General features: G+C 39.3%; 4 protein-coding genes across 5 annotated transcripts; 2 read left to right on the forward strand and 2 right to left on the reverse strand.

The window, feature by feature from the left end:
- Positions 1–884: 884 nt before the first annotated feature.
- On the forward strand, positions 885–7,149 carry LOC139196556 (protein ANTAGONIST OF LIKE HETEROCHROMATIN PROTEIN 1-like). Of its 2 annotated transcripts, XM_070822758.1 has the most exons (5): positions 885–1,201; positions 4,090–4,138; positions 4,361–4,872; positions 4,967–5,192; positions 5,288–5,895. In XM_070822758.1, exons 3-5 carry the CDS (start codon positions 4,363–4,365, stop codon positions 5,743–5,745), a joined length of 1,194 nt encoding a protein of 397 aa, XP_070678859.1. In that variant the 5' UTR covers positions 885–1,201; positions 4,090–4,138; positions 4,361–4,362; the 3' UTR covers positions 5,746–5,895. The 2 variants fall into 2 exon arrangements, with proteins under 2 accessions (XP_070678859.1, XP_070678860.1); XM_070822759.1 differs by lacking the exons at positions 4,361–4,872; positions 4,967–5,192; positions 5,288–5,895 and adding exons at positions 5,944–6,302; positions 6,400–7,149.
- A 2,451-nt stretch (positions 7,150–9,600) lies between these two features.
- LOC103435209 (F-box protein SKIP19-like) lies at positions 9,601–11,296 on the reverse strand. The gene is made up of 2 exons (XM_029102019.2): positions 10,797–11,296; positions 9,601–10,573 (listed from the first exon to the last, which is right to left on the reverse strand). The coding sequence occupies exons 1-2, from the start codon at positions 11,180–11,182 to the stop codon at positions 9,814–9,816; spliced, it is 1,146 nt and encodes a 381-aa protein (XP_028957852.1). The 5' UTR covers positions 11,183–11,296; the 3' UTR covers positions 9,601–9,813.
- A 627-nt stretch (positions 11,297–11,923) lies between these two features.
- LOC103408985 (putative F-box/LRR-repeat protein 9) lies at positions 11,924–12,487 on the reverse strand. Its single transcript, XM_008347801.2, has one exon. It carries the CDS (start codon positions 12,485–12,487, stop codon positions 11,924–11,926), a length of 564 nt encoding a protein of 187 aa, XP_008346023.2.
- A 3,060-nt stretch (positions 12,488–15,547) lies between these two features.
- On the forward strand, positions 15,548–17,202 carry LOC103408981 (uncharacterized). The gene is made up of 2 exons (XM_070822761.1): positions 15,548–15,782; positions 16,051–17,202. The coding sequence occupies exons 1-2, from the start codon at positions 15,689–15,691 to the stop codon at positions 16,878–16,880; spliced, it is 924 nt and encodes a 307-aa protein (XP_070678862.1). The 5' UTR covers positions 15,548–15,688; the 3' UTR covers positions 16,881–17,202.
- The last annotated feature ends 80 nt before the right edge of the window (positions 17,203–17,282 follow it).

Below are 17,282 nucleotides of genomic sequence, written 5' to 3' on the forward strand. Positions count from 1 at the left end.
TTATTGGCGCTCCAAAAATCTCATTCTACACTCAAAACTTTCTATATTTGGAAAAAAAAATACACTTATAAAGAGTGTAGAATGAGATTTTTGGAATGTCAATAACACTTGTCTTTCGAAATTTCTACTTTGTGCTTATAATGTATACAACACTAATTGTGCTTGTATAAAAAAGTAGTTGGTTTAACAGAATGCCAAAATATATATACTTCAAATGAAGAGCCAGAGTACATGGGTGGGATGTCGCAGCGCTCCAAAAGACACAGATTTGTGTCTTGGCTCACTAAAAGTAATAAGTATCGACGCTTAAGCGAGTGAACAACCGCTTGGATGACCTAAAAGGCTAAACCAATGCCAAAAGTGTTCCAAGTGCTTAGGTTTTTTATATCATTTTTGGCTTTTCACATATAGTTTTTCAGAGCGAAGTGATAAAGGGAAACTTGATATGAATCCAATTTTGTGAGTCATTTTTTAGATTATAAGGGGTTGGGTTATTCTCATATTAATTGCCAATTAGTTTTAGGATAGAGCGTCGACTTTCTTTATTATATCAAAGCATGTAATGAGGTCACACTTAAGGGAAAGTGTTGAGATTACATAGTAGTCTCACATTGGAGTGTTATTAGACCTTGCATGAGTTCATAACAAATTAGCTACTTCCTATATTGCCAATTAGTTGTAAAATGATGTCACTACTTCTCATTTGCCAATTAGCTTCTGAATTTAATTCTGTAAAACATAATTAGGCCCTCATGCTCCTTGGATGGTTCCTTCCCTAGTTCTAGCGAGACATTATTGAAGAGGACGGGTTCACAGAAGTTGTCTTTGAACGATATAAGGAAAAAAACAATGTTGAATGATCGGAACAACTTATCTTGACTTAAAGGGCACGTTTGTTTGACAGGATTCGCTGGGACTGGACTGGACTAGACTATAGTCCAGTGTTTGGTGGGTACCGGGATTAGCTTTAATGAGCTTAGGTGGGATTCGCTAGGACTAAGGGGGGGCTTAGCCGTTCTTCACGAGGGATCCCAAATTCGGGCGGACTCGTAAGCCAGAGAAACCGCGTCTTCCCACATCTCACATCCCACATCGTCCTCATCTCTGCGTCTGCCCTCGTCGTCGTCCTTGCCGTGCTCCCACATCGTCCTCACGCTCATCGTCGTCCTTGCATCTGGTCGCTGTCATCTGCCTCTAGTCGGTAAGCTTCGAATCTTCGATTTTTTTTCGTCGATTTGTGTGGATTTGTTTGTGATATTAACTGAGGTTTATTTGATTTTGTTGTTTTGGGTTTGAGAAATTCATAATATACAAGTGGATTTGCAATTGAACAAATTAGGGTTTTGTTATTTAGGTGAAATTGAGATTAGAATTTGGGGTTTTCATAAGATGAAATTGAGATTAGTCTCAGGTGTGTGCTCTCTGTGTGTGTGTTTGTGTGTACCGAAAAAAATTTGTCTGTGTGTTTGTGTGTGTGTGAGTGTGTTTGTGTGTGTGTGTGTATGTAATCTGTGTAACCTGTGTAATATCTGTGTGTGTGTAAAATGTGTGTGTAATCTATTCGTGTGTGTGTGTGTAACCTGTGTTATTTGCAGTGTGTGTGTGTGAGTTGTGTGTGTAAAATGTGTGTGTAATATGTCCGTGTGTGTGTGTGTAATCTGTTTTTGTGTGTATGTGTGTGAGTTGTGTGTGTAAAATGTGTGTGTGAGTTGTGTGTGTAAAATGTGTGTGTGAGTGTGAGTGTGAGTGTAAGTGTTTGTGTGTGTGTGTGTGTGTTTGTGTGTGAGTGTGAGTGTAAGTGTGAGTGTGCGTGTAAGTGTGAGTGTGAGTGTGTGTGAGTGTGAGTGTGTGTGCAGTGTGTGTGTGTATGCAGTGTGTGTGTGTGTGTGCAGTGTGTGTGTGAGTGTGTATGCAGTTTGTGTGTGTGTGTGTGCAGTGTGTGTGTGAGTGTGTATGCAGTGTGTGTGTGTCTATGCAGTGTGTGCAGTGTGTGTGTGTCTATGTAGTGTGTGCAGTGTGTGTGTGTGGGCGCAGTGTGTGTGTGTGTGTGTATGTATGCAGTATGTATGCAGTGTGTGTGTGTGCAGTGTGTGTGTATGCAAGTATGTATGCAGTGTGTGTGTGTGAGTATAAAAACAGAGTGTGTGTGTGAGGGTAAGAGTGTGTTGCACTCTGTCCCCGTGTGTGTGTGTGTGTCACTGTGTTCAGTGTGTGAGTGTGAGTGTGTGTGAGTGTGAGTGTGTGTGCAGTGTGTGTGTGTATGTAGTGTGTGTGTGTGTGCAGTTTGTGTGTGTGTGCAGTTTGTGTGTGTATGCAGTGTGTGTGTGTGCAGTTTGTGTGTGTGTGCAATTTGTGTGTGTATGCAGTGTGTGTGTGCAGTTTGTGTGTGTGTGTATGTGTGTGTCCAGTGTGTGTGTGTGTGTGTGACTGTGTTCAGTGTGTGAGTGTGAGTGTGTGTGCAGTGTGTGTGTGTGTATGCAGTGTGTGTGTGTGCAGTTTGTGTGTGTGTGTATGTATGTAGTATGTATGCAGTGTGTGTGTGTATGTATGCAGTATGTATGCAGTGTGTGTGTAAGTGTGAGTGTGAGTGTGAGTGTGAGTGTGAGTGTAAGTGTGCATTGTGTGTGTGTGTGTTTGTGTGTGAGTGTGAGTGTAAGTGTGAGTGTGAGTGTGTGTGAGTGTGAGTGTGTGTGCAGTGTGTGTGTATGCAGTGTGTGTGTGTGTGTGTGTGTGCAGTGTGTGTGTGAGTGTGTATGCAGTTTGTGTGTGTGTGTGCAGTGTGTGTGTGAGTGTGTATGCAGTGTGTGTGTGTCTATGCAGTGTGTGCAGTGTGTGTGTGTGCGCGCAGTGTGTGTGTGTGTATGTATGCAGTATGTATGCAGTGTGTGTGTGCAGTGTGTGTGTGTGTGCAGTGTGTGTGTGTGTGTGCAGTGTGTGTGTGAGTGTGTATGCAGTTTGTGTGTGTGTGTGCAGTGTGTGTGTGAGTGTGTATGCAGTGTGTGTGTGTCTATGCAGTGTGTGCAGTGTGTGTGTGTCTATGCAGTGTGCAGTGTGTGTGTGTGTGCGCAGTGTGTGTGTGTGTGTATGTATGCAGTATGTATGCAGTGTGTGTGTGTGTGTGCAGTGTGTGTGTGTGTGCAGTGTGTGTGTGTGTGCAGTGTGTGTGTATGCAAGTATGTATGCAATGTGTGTGTGTGAGTATAAAAACAGAGTGTGTGTGTGAGGGTAAGAGTGTGTTGCACTCTGTCCCCGTGTGTGTGTGTGTGTGTCACTGTGTTCAGTGTGTGAGTGTGAGTGTGTGTGAGTGTGAGTGTGTGTGCAGTGTGTGTGTGTATGTAGTGTGTGTGTGTGTGTGCAGTTTGTGTGTGTGTGCAGTTTGTGTGTGTATGCAGTGTGTGTATGTGCAGTTTGTGTGTGTGTGCAATTTGTGTGTGTATGCAGTGTGTGTATGTGTGTGTCCAGTGTGTGTGTGTGTGTGTGACTGTGTTCAGTGTGTGAGTGTGAGTGTGAGTGTGTGTGCAGTGTGTGTGTGTATGCAGTGTGTGTGTGTGTGTGCAGTGTGTGTGTGAGTGTGTATGCAGTTTGTGTGTGTGTGTGCAGTGTGTATGCAGGGTGTGTGTGTAGTGTATGCAGTGTGTGTGTAAGTGTAGTGTATGTAGTGTGTGTGTGTGTGCAGTGTGTGAGTGTGAGTGTGTGTGTGTGCAGTGTGTATGCAGGGTGTGTGTGTAGTGTATGCAGTGTGTGTGTAAGTGTAGTGTATGTAGTGTGTGTGTGTTTGTGTACTGTGTGTGCAATGTGTATACAGTGTGTGTGTTTGTGTACTGTGTATGCAGTGTGTATGTATGCAGGGTGTATGCAGTGTGTGTATGTATGTATGCACTGTGTGTGTACTTGCAGGGTGTGTGTGTAGTGTATGCAGTGTGTGTGTGTAGTGTATGTAGTGTGTGTGTAGTGTATGCAGTGTATGTAGTGTGTGTATGTATGTACTGTGTTTGCAGTGTGTATGTATGTACTGTGTATACAATGTGAATGTTTTGTATTGTGTGGGGTTGATGCTGAATTGCAATTTGTTGTGGTTGTTGGTTGCAGAGAAGAGGAGCATAAACGGAAGGCTAAGGCTAAGGCTACTGCATTACAGGTGTCCTTTAATTTCCCTTTTCACATGCAATGCCTAGCAATGATAGCAATCCTCATACTAGTGTTCTTAGACACATGTTTATAGATGTATAAGAGTAGAACATTTTGAATATGATGCTTCGGGTTAATGAAAACTTTTTTTTTTCAACGCCATATGTATATTTGTTGCCTCGGGTTAATGATTTAGTTAATTTGTTTTTTGTTTTTTTTTTTGTTTGGATAGATATGGATCGAAGGAAGCTTTTATTGATCTTATTGTTAGAGATGTCTTATTTGGAAACAATTTGTATTTGTACGATTCTTGTGGTGATGATGCTACGTGGCAAACAGAGACATGTTGAACGACCCACATTGACTAATCGTTCACTTATTAGACGAGAGATTAGTTTGTGTTATCTGAATGGTATAATAGGGAATACTGATACTGAATGTGTTAACGAATTGAGAATGGATAGAAGGACTTTTGGCATATTATGCGACTTACTTCGTCAAGATGGGAGGGTAAAAACTGATGGTTTGGTGTCTGTAGAGGAACAGGTGTGTATGACTTTACAAATATTAGCACATCATACTAAGAATCGTAGTGTTGGCGGTAGATTTTATAGGTCGGGAGAGACTATAAGTAGGTATTTCAATAGCGTATTGCAAGGAATTTTGCGATTACAAGGTTTCCTACTAAAAGTCCCACAGCCTGTGCCTATTGATTCTACAGATGCTAGGTGGCGATGTTTTAAGGTATGATGAGAAATATTTTTCATTTTCCTTAAGCTTTAACTCTTCATTCCCTTTGTATAAATTAACAAAAAGTTTTTTATTTTTTATTTTTAAGAATTGCTTGGGAGCATTGGATGGAACACACATTGATGTGCATGTACCTGAAATTGACAAACCAAGATACCGAACAAGAAAGGGTCGAGTCGCAACTAATGTGTTAGGTGTGTGTTCAGGAGATATGCAGTTCATATATGTGTTTCCGGGGTGGGAGGGTTCCGCATCAGACTCTAGAGTGCTACATGATGCAATTAGTAGGCCTAATGGTTTTAAGGTACCAGCGGGTAAGACTATTACTTAGTCTCAACTTTCTAAGTTAGGTTTAGTTCTGTTTGTCAACTACAAAACACTAATAAGGTTTGTTTTTTTTTTTCATTAGGTTGTTATTACCTTGTAGATGGTGGTTATACAAATGGTGAAGGATTCCTTGCACCCTATAGAGGAATACCTTATCATTTATCTGAATGGGAGGGACGAACACCTTCTAATAAGGAAGAATATTTTAACATGAAGCATTCTAAGGCAAGGAATGTAATTGAACGCTGTTTTGGCTTGCTAAAAGGAAGGTGGTCGATACTAAGGAGTCCATCTTTCTATCCGATAAGGACACAAGGTCGAATAATTACCGCTTGTTGCCTACTACACAATCTTATTAGGCAAGAGATGTCAGTAGATCCAATGGAGAATTTGCCAATAATAGAAGATGGACAAAATACAGAAGAAGGTGAATATGTTGGTAGTGTTCAATCATCGGACCAGTGGACTGCAATGAGGAATGATATGGCTGAGGAAATGTATAATGAGTGGAGAGCAATTAGGAACCAGCAACCGAACTAGCTATATGTTTTAATGATAACATTTTATTTTAGTATTCCTTTTTATCATGCATTTGTTAGATATTAGCACAATGATTGGATGGTATGCAAATTAATTGGATATTATGCAAGTTGATTGGATATTATGCAAGTTGATTGGATATTATGCAAATTGATTATTTGTATGGTATTTTCCTTCATTAAAATATTTTTTGTTTAGGTATGGATAACGAAAATATTTTGAATGCTACTCAAGAGCCAAAAGGAAGAAGGCGTAAATGGGAAGCATTTGAGGAAGAAGTATTACTAGGAGTTCTTGAGGATTTTGTTGCTCGGAAGCAACGGTGTGACACCGGTGCTTTCAAACAAGGTACTTTGGTTGAAATAGCAAAAGCTGTCAATGTTTTATGTCCTCATTCAAATATAAAGGCAAATCCACATATTGAGTCCAAGTTGAAGAAATGGAAAAAAACATATAGTATGGTCGTTGACATGATAAACACAAGTGGATTTGCATGGAATGATGTCAAAAAGTGCGTTGAAGTTGACAGTGATGACGCATGGCAAACTTATGTGCAGGTTCATATCCTATTTTATTTATGCATTAGTTATATTCTTGCTCCTATATTTGTTACGCATGCTAAATTTTAGTTTTGCTATGTTGATATAATCTTAGAGAAATAAAGAAGCCGATGGATGGAGAAGCAAACCTTTTCCACTGTTTGATAGATTTGCATATATATTTGGAAAAGATCGGGCTACGGGTAATGTAGCCGAAACCCCTGCTCAAATGGTGGAGGAACAAAGTCATGATCATGTTGGTGAAAGTGATATTGGAGGTGATAATTTTGTTTCTTCAATGAACCAACAAAGCCAACAAAGCACCCCATCTGAAAATAGCCAAAGAAAGAGGAAAAGAGCTGTGGGAAGTTCAAGTGATGGAACCGAGGCAATTATCAGTGGACTGAAAGATTTTTATGTTGAAAGTGGGAAGAGGATGCAAATGGTAACTGAAGCTTTAGTTCAAGGTACTGCAGATCATACTGACATAGCTAATGAACTTGAAGCAATGGGTCTCTCTCCTATGGATCAAATTGATGCATTGTCTCTTATTTTGGATAAACCAAAAAATGTGGGAGTGTTCAGGGCAATCAAACCGGAACTCAAGAAAGTGTTCGTCCAAAGACTTTTAAGAGACAACGCAAGCGGATGAGGATTTTGGCTAATGTTAACATGGATGTATTTTATTAACGTTAACATGGATGTATTTTATTAATCATACAGTCTTATGTTATGACTTATAACTTAGCTTTGCACTAGTATTTTGGCTTATGTTAACTAGCCATTTTGTAAATTATGGAGATCTATTTTGGCTAATGTTAACTAATGTTAACTAGGATTTTCTAAATTATGGAGATCTTATGTACTTGTATTTGTTGAAGTTGCATGTATTGGCCACTATTATTTTTCTTCTGTTGGGTGATAGAGTTTAAATCAAGCTACATTTGCAAATTAAACCCAATTCTATTAGCAGGTAATAGAAACAAAACAATTGTCAATTTTTTTTAAGATTCATAATATACATGGCAAAAATATGCTCCAATTAACCCATATCATGAGATTTGTAGTATTACTCTATTACACAATGACAAAAATTTGTAGTCCTAGTCTAAGCAAACACAAATCTGGTGAACAGTACTGTTTTTCTTATCCTGCTTCTTAGTCCGAGACTGCACCAAACGCTTCACTAAGTTAGTCCAGCTTAGTCCAGTCTAAGCCAGTCCAGCTTAGTCCCGGCAGCTAGTCCAGTCCGAGACAGTCCGGCGCAACAAACGCACCCAAAAAGTTAAGAAGGTGCCTTATATCATAATAATTAGTTAGAAATTTTATTTTTCGAGCTTTCATCTACTTTTATTATTACACTTTCGGTGCGTTTGTTTGGCTTCCTTAGGATTCACTGGATTGGACTGGCTTATAAGTCCATGTTTGGTGCGGAAAGAGATTAAGTTTAATGGAACTAAATCAGACTCGTGCCGACTAAGTCCATCGCTAGCTGTTCTAAGCAAGACCCTCTACAAACTAGGGGATTGCTAATCCCGTCTTCACCACCAACGTCTCACCAGTCACCAAAATCCTTCTTTCTTGCCGATCTCCATCATCCCGCAAACCTAGTCACCAAAATCCTGCTTTCTCACTGATCTCCATCATCCTGCGAACCTAATCCCTAATTTGCTTCCTGACGAACCCACAACCCAGATTTCCCCTTTTTGCTTCACGAAAGAACACCTGATCTTCGCTTGAAGGACTTAGGATCCGTGAACGATCTCTGCTACTCTGCTGCTTCAGCTCCCGCGCTAGGCGTTTCCTTTGAGGCGAAACAAAATAAATACAAAGGGAGAAGAAAGGGGACAATGGTACAGAGGTGAAATGGGAGAAGAAAAGAAGGGGATGGAGACTCTGGTACAGAGAAAATGAAGGAGAAAAGACGCAGATGGGAGGGATGCAATGGGCGGAGAGAAAAATGGAGGTATAGAAAGAAGATGAGGCGGAGGAGGGATGAAGTGGGCGGAGAGAACAAAGGAGGTATACACGAGATGATTCTTGAAATTATAAGTAATAATAAAATATTAATTCATATAGATTAAAAAAATATTTTGGGCTCTAAAATAATTTTAGTCCATAAATTAGTCCGACACTGCACCAAATGCTTCATTAAGCTAGTCCAGCTTAGTCTATTCTAAGCCAATCCAGCTTAGTTCCTGTAGCTAGTCCAGTCCGAGACAGTCCGGTGCAACAAACGCACACTTTGTGTACCAAGCCGTGTTCTTGGTACTCTGAAATATCTCTGCAGACATGAAGTGCACATGAGTAGGTAGTTAAAAGAAGATTCATGAACCGTGACAACTCCTTGAGCTACAAGCTTGATGGTGACTGGTTCTTCGCCCTACGTCAGGCCATGGACTCTTCCTTGACATGTTTCAGTTCAAGCCAACTTTACAGAGAAACCTAGTAACTATATCTTTATGAATTTCACACATCATCCAAACAATGTGAGCGGATTTTCAAATATGCTTCGGAGTTATTTCTGCTGCTAGACGGTCTCCAATTCATACGAGGTAGCTAGAAAATCGAATTTGGACGGAACACAAGTGAAAAGGGTAGCTAGCAATCCCCAATTTAGAATTTGTACGTTGATTTGTTGATGAACGTGTACGTTGATTTGTTGATGGACTCCCAAAACGAACATACGTACGTAGAAAAGGTTGCGGAGAGTAACTTTTGTAACTGGTCCGACCGAAAATTTTGGCCGGAAATCTCAGTCACCGAGGGTGTTAGAGTGTAAATAAAATACAAAGTATGACAACGCGACCTACCACAAAAGAAACACATACGAGGTGCTTTTCCATAAAATCGCTTGCGCTTAGGTACCATTTGGTACGTGGGACGGGGCGGAACGGAGTGGAACGAGATGTTCCGTACCACGTTTGATGAGCCTAAAACGGATGGAACGCGCTATTCCACGAGACAAATTTTGTGTGAATTTTCATTCCGCCTCACCCTCATGGAACAACTCGTTCCACATCCATGGAACACAAAATTATAACCTCTCCGTCTCCTTCTTTCTCCTTGTTTCGATCTGAGGGCATCCTCCCTCTCCGTTCCGACCCGTCATGTCTCTGCATACCAAACGATATCTTAAAGTTCATCTTTGGGATGGACTTGGTTCTGCCCCTTGCATGGACTTATCCTTGACTCGTTTCAGTTCAGTCCACAAGTAAAACGCATTCTTGTAAATTTGAAATCCCAAATTACAATGTGGAACCAAATTATGCAAAACTGAGATGCAGGGGAACAAAAGAAATATACAAAAAGGAGATCTCAAGAAAGCTTTTAAATTAGTAGCAAAACAACAATACAAATAACTTTGAGCTCTCTTTCCATACACAGAACAGGCAACAAGGTCCATGTTGCTACCAAACCGGAAATTGAGTTCACGGCGAAATTCAGGATCCCTTGGACGAACGAAGTTGATACCCTGCAAATTCAATACCTCTGCATCCCAGATTTCTGCTGCTATATGGTCTCCAATTCAGAACAACATATCAGAAATTCGAATTTTAGTAAAATCATCATACCAATCACTATCATCTGAGAAGTAACTAGCCTCATCATAGTCATAATCAGCATCGAAGTCATCCTCGTCATCAAGATAATCCCTGTAGCCACAGAGCTCAGATTCATCAAAATCTCCAAATGGGGTTCCATCTCCATAATAGGCTGTAGAAGAAAATTCGTAGTCCTTAGTTGAATCAAAGGGAAGCCGCAAGTTTTTAACTCGATCAGCACATCTTTTTTCCACATCTCCCTTCAGATTAAGATTGAAACAATTGCGCACATCAAGTGACTCCAGATGAGGACAAGAATCAAGAATTGCCTTCAAGCCGTCACTAGTGAGCTGATTCCCGAACAGTTGGAGGTGGCGTAAACCATGCATCGTTCCTGCTATAGCAAGTGCTTCGGTATCTTTCCGGGAAGGAGCAATCGCAGAGCTACCATTCTGATCATCAATCACAGGATAGTCATAATCACCGTCATCAAAGTAATCATCATCTTCATCATTAGAGTAATCAAACATATCATCCGGGAATCTGAACCACTCTCTGTTCAGTTTCAATGACTTCAAACGGGGGCATGAGCGTCCAACCGCTTCCACAGATTTAGACGACAGATTGTCACACAAAGAAATCTCAAGCTCCTCTAACAGAGGAAGTTTTGAAGCCATTTCACTCAACCCCCCATCTGTTATACCGTAGCAATATGTGAACCGGAGACGTTTGATTCCACGGCACCTATGGCAATATTTCAGATGAACATTATCCAATCCACAAAAAACAGAATACACAAAAACAAAATCAAAATCAAATTAACATATTGATTAGAGCAAATTCATACGCAAACGATCGAGTAAACGTCTATTCGGGGATCTATTGATTCAATTTTAGCAAATTAATGAAACCACAGTACCAAAACATTTCAAAAACCAAAAATTTAACAAAAGCGAAAATTCAATACCGATCGGTGATAAAGTTGAGGAGGCAATCAGAGCCGAAGTATTCGACGTTGAGATCGACGAGATTGCCGGCGCTACGATCCACTGCGCAGCGGCACATCAAATCCAAGTTGAACATCACATCATCCAAATCGCCGTCGTTGCGCATGTCGATGGTGCGCCACATGAGAGGGTCCTTGCAGATCTGGCGCCAAGCCATGCACACATACTGTGCGCTCCAAAGAATCCCGACGGCCCCGAGTCGGGACAGGATTGAAACGGTGACGTCTCGTGGAAGTTCTAACCAGTTTCGGGTTTCGACTGTGGCGGGTCTCGATTTGGGTACCCACTTGTAGCGAGGGGGTTGGAATCGGGGGGCTTGGGGCTTCTTGTTTCTTTTCTTCCCCATGGAGGCTTTTGCTTGATTGGATTCGGGGATTTTCCGGGAAAGTTTCGAAATTGGGATTTTCTCGGGAAAATGGAGGGCTAGGGTTTTCAGTTTCGGGGTTAAGGAGAGTGGGAAACGAGTGATAACTGATCAATTACGAAGAACACTTATGGGCCTGGTTGGTTCTGGGCCTCCATTGGGCCGGTACCTTTCCGGGTTCAACCGTTGACTTTTTCATATTTTTGATCGTGATCGTTGACGTTTTTATATTTTTCGTTATTTTAAACAATGAATGTATAAATTGTAATAGACAAAATTACCCTTGTTTTTTAGGAACCTGTATGCCAGAGACTACTAAGGGGACCCCGTTGTTTTCAGGTTGGTCAAGGAGGTCTTTGGTTAACTCCACTCTTGGCGGGAAGGGGTGGTCTTGCTTGGTTCTGTATGTTTTCTTGTTGGTGCGTGATCCTTTGGACGAACACAAGAATTTCTCGTTGTTTTGAGCAATTACAAATGAACATATAAATGGTAATGGACAAAAGTAACCTAATGCTTGCTAAGCTTTTGTAATTTGCATTTTCTTTACATAAATTCATTATAGTTTTACAACAGCCAAACAAGAAACTTCATAATTTCTAGAAAATGAATTTCATAATTTCGAATTTCACAATTCTGATTTTCCTTAATAATCTTAAAAACTTCCTCATCTAAACATAGAGTAAAAACCTATATCGAATACACTTGAATTTGGTCATTTGAGAGTCAAACAAAGTCCATCAAACTTCTTGAGAACAAACCCTTGTCATCAGTAAATTGGGAATATTCTAAACTTCTTAATTTGTGCAGCGCATCTTCTTCTAAAACTTGGGTGGCTACATTAATATTTGAACACCAGCGCAGTTTAAGTGACTTAAGATGAGGGCAACCATAAAGAATTTTCTGCAATCCCATAACAGAAAGTGGATTCCCAACAAGTTGGAGGTGCTGTAATCCGTGCATTCCTCCTGCTATAGCAAGTGCATCTTCGTCTGCATACTCAAAAAAGAAGCGACGAATCTCGTCAAGGGTACGAGCGGCCAACTGCTTCGCCAGCCCGCATTTGTCCAACTTGAATGATTTCAAGAGAGGGCAAGAGCGGCCAACTGCTTGTAGAGATTTATGTGAGATCCCTTCGCAAAAGGAAATGTCAAGCTCCTCTAACAAAGGAAGTTCTGAAGCCACTCTACTCAACCCTTTATCTGATATGCTACGGCAACCCGTAAGTAGGATGCGCCTTATTTTCTTTGAACTATTAGAAGGATTACGATGAAGACGTATGTTAGCCATTACACAAAGAAATACATATCAAACAAATTCTATAAGATAACATTAAGAAAATCAATGATCAAACCGTTTAATTTAGTAGTATTTTTATTTGAAAATCAATTATAAAGAGAGACTAAATTTGTAGACAAAATTTTAGAAAGACATGAAAGTTGATGATTGGTTTATTATTTAAACGTTATAAACGTGCTCATTCCTATTAGTGATACATCATATAGTTTGTAAATTTTGTCTCCAAATTTAATATTCCTAACATTACCCACAAAGAAATTTAAAAAAAAAAAACCAAAAATAATTAATTTAATGAACAAAATATATATCGAAAAAGGAAAAGACCTGTTAGTGATATACTCGAGGAGATCATCGTTACAGAAGTATCCGAGACTGAGATTGACCAAATTACCAGAGCTACTATCCACGGCATGCCGGCACATCTTAAACATTTTGTCAAACGTAGCGGGATTGTGACCATGCATGTCGATGGTGCGCCACGCCAGAGGTTCATTGCAGATTTTATGCCACTTCTTGCACACAATCTGAGCGCTCGTTAAGACGTCGATGACTGGCAGCCGTGAAATTATCACCGCCGTGATGTCGTCTGGGAGTTCCGTCCAGTTTCTCTTGACCATATAGGCGGCTTTAGCTGCTGATTTGTGTTTGGTGATTTACACCAAAGAGAAATATGAAGTTTATGAGGCGGTGATTGATATTGAGCAGGACAGTGGACCTACAGTATTTCTAGTTGGTATCAAACGGTAAATATATAGCAAAAGAAGAAAAAACTATAGTGTTTTTTTTTTTTTTTTTGGTAGTGAGTATTCTAATTTAATTAATTTCAAAGAGTGAATTTAGATGCAGAAAGAAAATAATTTGTTAATGTAATTATGCTCATATCTACAAAATAATGTTATTTTTTTAAAAGAGTACGATATTTATTAGAATGGTAGATGAATTGGTATATAGGAGGATAGGGTTTAGGATTTATTTATTTAGATCTTGATAAAATTTTACTAGGAATTTCAATTTAATCAAGGGAAAAAAGTATATTCCACACCAAATTATGCCGTACTGGTCTCCATAGTATTTTCCGCCTTGAAGAGGTCTGTTTGGATAGGTAAATTAAGTATTTTAATTTTCTTTTCTTTCCAAATTGAAGACCACCAGAATCCAAATTTCAGCTGCTGGAAGATGTCTAATTCAAATAAAAGACATCGTAGATTTCATCTGGGAGTTCATAAGCATCATCATAATCCAGTAGTCATTTAGGCTGACAATACGATCAGTCGGAATGATAAATGCGATATCTTCAGCTGCAGCAGCAGCAGCAAATTCATAGTCATATCAACGGAATCATTCGGAAACATATCATTCTTCATCTGCATTGTAAGTTGTAACCAAATAAGCCAGTTCAATCGAAAACTCAATCTATGTAGTCAACCTTTCCATGATCGAAATAGAAAACACTTCACGAAGAAGAAGAAATAGAAGAACCAGAGAAATAGAACACTTTAATACATTGGTACGATGTGTAAAGCATTCACTACATAAGTTTCAGGTCTCTTTCCCACTTCCCTTGCAAAACTAGCCTCCTTTCAAATTATCGTTAGGGTTATAAACTCAGCATGTTAAGAGTCACAACACAGGAGCAGCATGCAACGTAGTTTTAGGTTGATGATTTACCGGAACAAGATCCTGCCATGATAACTAGGGTTTGCAAGACAGTCTTCTACACTCAAGCAGCCGTGAGTCCCTTGCTAGCAAATAGGGTTTAGCACGAATTAGGGTTAGAAATGTGAGTGCAAGAGCTTCCTAATATACTGATAAGATCCTTATAATCCGGCCTATTAACTGATTATAAGGGATTAAGCCAAGTCAATAGGATTACATCATAGTCCACAATTGTATTGAATTCTTGTTAAACCAAAACAAGGTCTCTTGATTTTGCACAAGATAAGGCCTCCTAATCTTAACCAAAACGAGATCTCAAGATTTTCTCAACAAAATAACTCGTTGACCGAGTTACTTGAATATCAAGAAACAATAAAATCACTCTTTGATACTCACAGGCTTACAACTATAATATCATATATAGACCCTCGATTTCAGCAGGTGGACGGTCTCCTAATCAAATACGCAGTCAGTCTGATGCCACGGCAACTATTGAATTTTTATTTTTTTTATTTTATAAAATCAATAAAAATGGTGGCGTTAATGGTGCTCCATGTCATATGTATGGGTTGTGATTCGGAGAATGATTACATTATTGGTAGAAGGGTAGAGATATGGTAATATGGTAACATGCATTTGGGTGGACTCTTTTTCTTATATTATTATTATATTTTTATTATATCATATACTCCGCTTAGGTTAGAAAACAGACAAAATATGAGTTGCATATTAGAAGAAAGGAGACTGTTCTAGCCAATTTGATCATATTTATTTTACTTCTTAATTGTGTATGATATATTATTGTTTGTTTGCCAAGAAACCCCTTACTCCTGTTTAATTGTTTTTTAATACAACAATATCAAAATATTGTGGCTAAACCACAAAATCCATCAGCCATAATTTGGTAACAAACTTGTTATTCATGCGATTTAAATTTTACAAATGAAAAAAAAAATATCACTAAAGATCATAATGTCAGTGACATTTAATTAGTTTCTTGAGTCCAAAATTTGTGTTTTTTTCCGGACAATCTGTTTGGGTTCTATTTCAAACCAGCAACAACATGTGTTATTTTCTTTCTTTCTTTCTTTTTTCCTTTGTTTTTTTGTTTTCTGCAATAAAAAGGGAAAACTAACTAACTTGACTGCATGGGAAGTGGGAACGACTCCACCCATTTTGTGTAATAAGTAAAAGCATCCAATAGCCAAAGAAAATGTCAAACCGTCACCAATAATTCCGCATGATTACCAACCAAGAACCACCAATTCTTTATATTTACATATAGCTTTTGACGAACATCAAACAAACAGAAGAAGAAAGGTTTTAATTTCCAAGAGCTAGAGAAAGGAGAGAGAGAGTGCAAAGGCAGTCTCTCTTTTTTGGATCTCTCGAAATATTTTATGTTGTTAGTAAATTATTAGAGCATAATCTTAATCAAAACAAATACTAAATTCTTCTGTTTGATCTTTAAGATATCCACCATTTCCCCCTGAAGATCAAAAGATCGTTTTTGATCGGGTTTTTTTCGGGGTGAATATGAACCGGGTTCTAGCATTTCCATCTCCTGCAGTACTGTTGCCAGCTTCTTCCACAACCCCTAAAGACCGCCCAGAAGATCATAGTTTTGATGGTAATCTATACATACATACGCATTACATATATATGTAGAAGATTGTTGCTGAAGAAATCTCAATTTTTCAATGCTTGCTTGTAGTCATGAATATTAAAGTCATTGCAAAATGACATGTATTGTGTGTTTTTCTAATTTCTGAATTAAGACAACAATTTTTCCGATATTATTCTTTTGTGAGAAAATCACAATTAAACTTTTGGAAAAAAGAATAAATTGCGCTGCAATATGTACTGGTTTTTGTGTAATTTTATTGTTATTTGTTTAGGCATTGCCCCCAATGTGAAGTTATTATTAAAGCTAATCCAAGAACATAACGAGGCCAGCACAAAAGACAATGATGACCGGAAGATGCAAAGGGTGGCGGGAATGATGACGATAATCGATGATGTTAAAACCCGGATTCAGAAATCTCAAACCGTTGGGCGGAGAGCAGAGCTCCGGCTATGCAATACAGATGTTAGGCCAAATGTTCTGAGGGACAAAAGGCCTCCGGAGCCAATAATTGATGAGAAAGAAAAGTTGAGAAGACAGCTTAGCGCGAGCTTGGCAGTGAGAAAGAGCCTAGAAATAATGTGTTCAGGCTTGGGAAAGGAGAAGGAGATTATTGCATTGGAGTGTGCGAGAAAGGTTCACGAATTGAGTGGGATGGAGGAACATATCAATGATCTTCGAGCACAAAACGAGATGCTGTTGGCAAAAGTAAAAGTTTGTGCAGCAGAGCACAAGGAGAAGAGGTGTGCAGATGGGGTAGAGATTCATGGGAATGCAGCACTCCAGGAGCGAAACAAGGAGCTTTCAGAGCTACTCCTTAAGTCCCTTGATGGTTGTAGATCCTTAAAAAGAAAGATCAAAGACGCACAAAAGGAAAACAATGGGATGCACTCTGCGATGGAGGAGATGAGGGTGGAAGTTCAAGAAGGCCTAGACCGAATACATGTCCTCAAGGAAAAGATTGCCACAAAGCAAGCAGCAGATATCGAAGAGGAGATTTCAGCATTGGAACATCTTTTTGAGTGCTTCAGTATGAAGATTTCGAAGCATGAACCGAAGAAAGGTGAAAGTGCAAAACACAACACTGAGATCAACACTACTTAATTTGCCTCGTACTGTTGCATTAGAACAAGGGGTGACTAGAAACCAGAAAAGCCTGGTCTCTCCACTTTTGCAGTTTTGTCAGTCTGTCTTTCGATTGCCAAGACATGAAAACAACTAAAATTCTTCGAGTTTATATAATAAATGAGGAAAGTAGTTGTAATTTGTCAGAAGTAGAAGAGATTTAGTGGTGTTGCATATTTGTTTTGCAATGGATTAGTTCAGGTTTCTAGGTTGCATCTACAATGGCCGAAAGAGTTGTATAATTCTGATTTTTCTTCTTGTTTCGTAGTTCATCCTGGATATCAATAGTTGATTTTTCTCACATTCTTCTGTACAGCAGAATTTCGGTAACAAATCAGCAGCTGCATCACATAATTTAACTGCTCAGCACACATTTGATTC

Source organism: Malus domestica, chromosome 05 (assembly GCF_042453785.1).
Source record: "Malus domestica chromosome 05, GDT2T_hap1".
NCBI classification, from domain to species: Eukaryota; Viridiplantae; Streptophyta; class Magnoliopsida; order Rosales; family Rosaceae; genus Malus; species Malus domestica.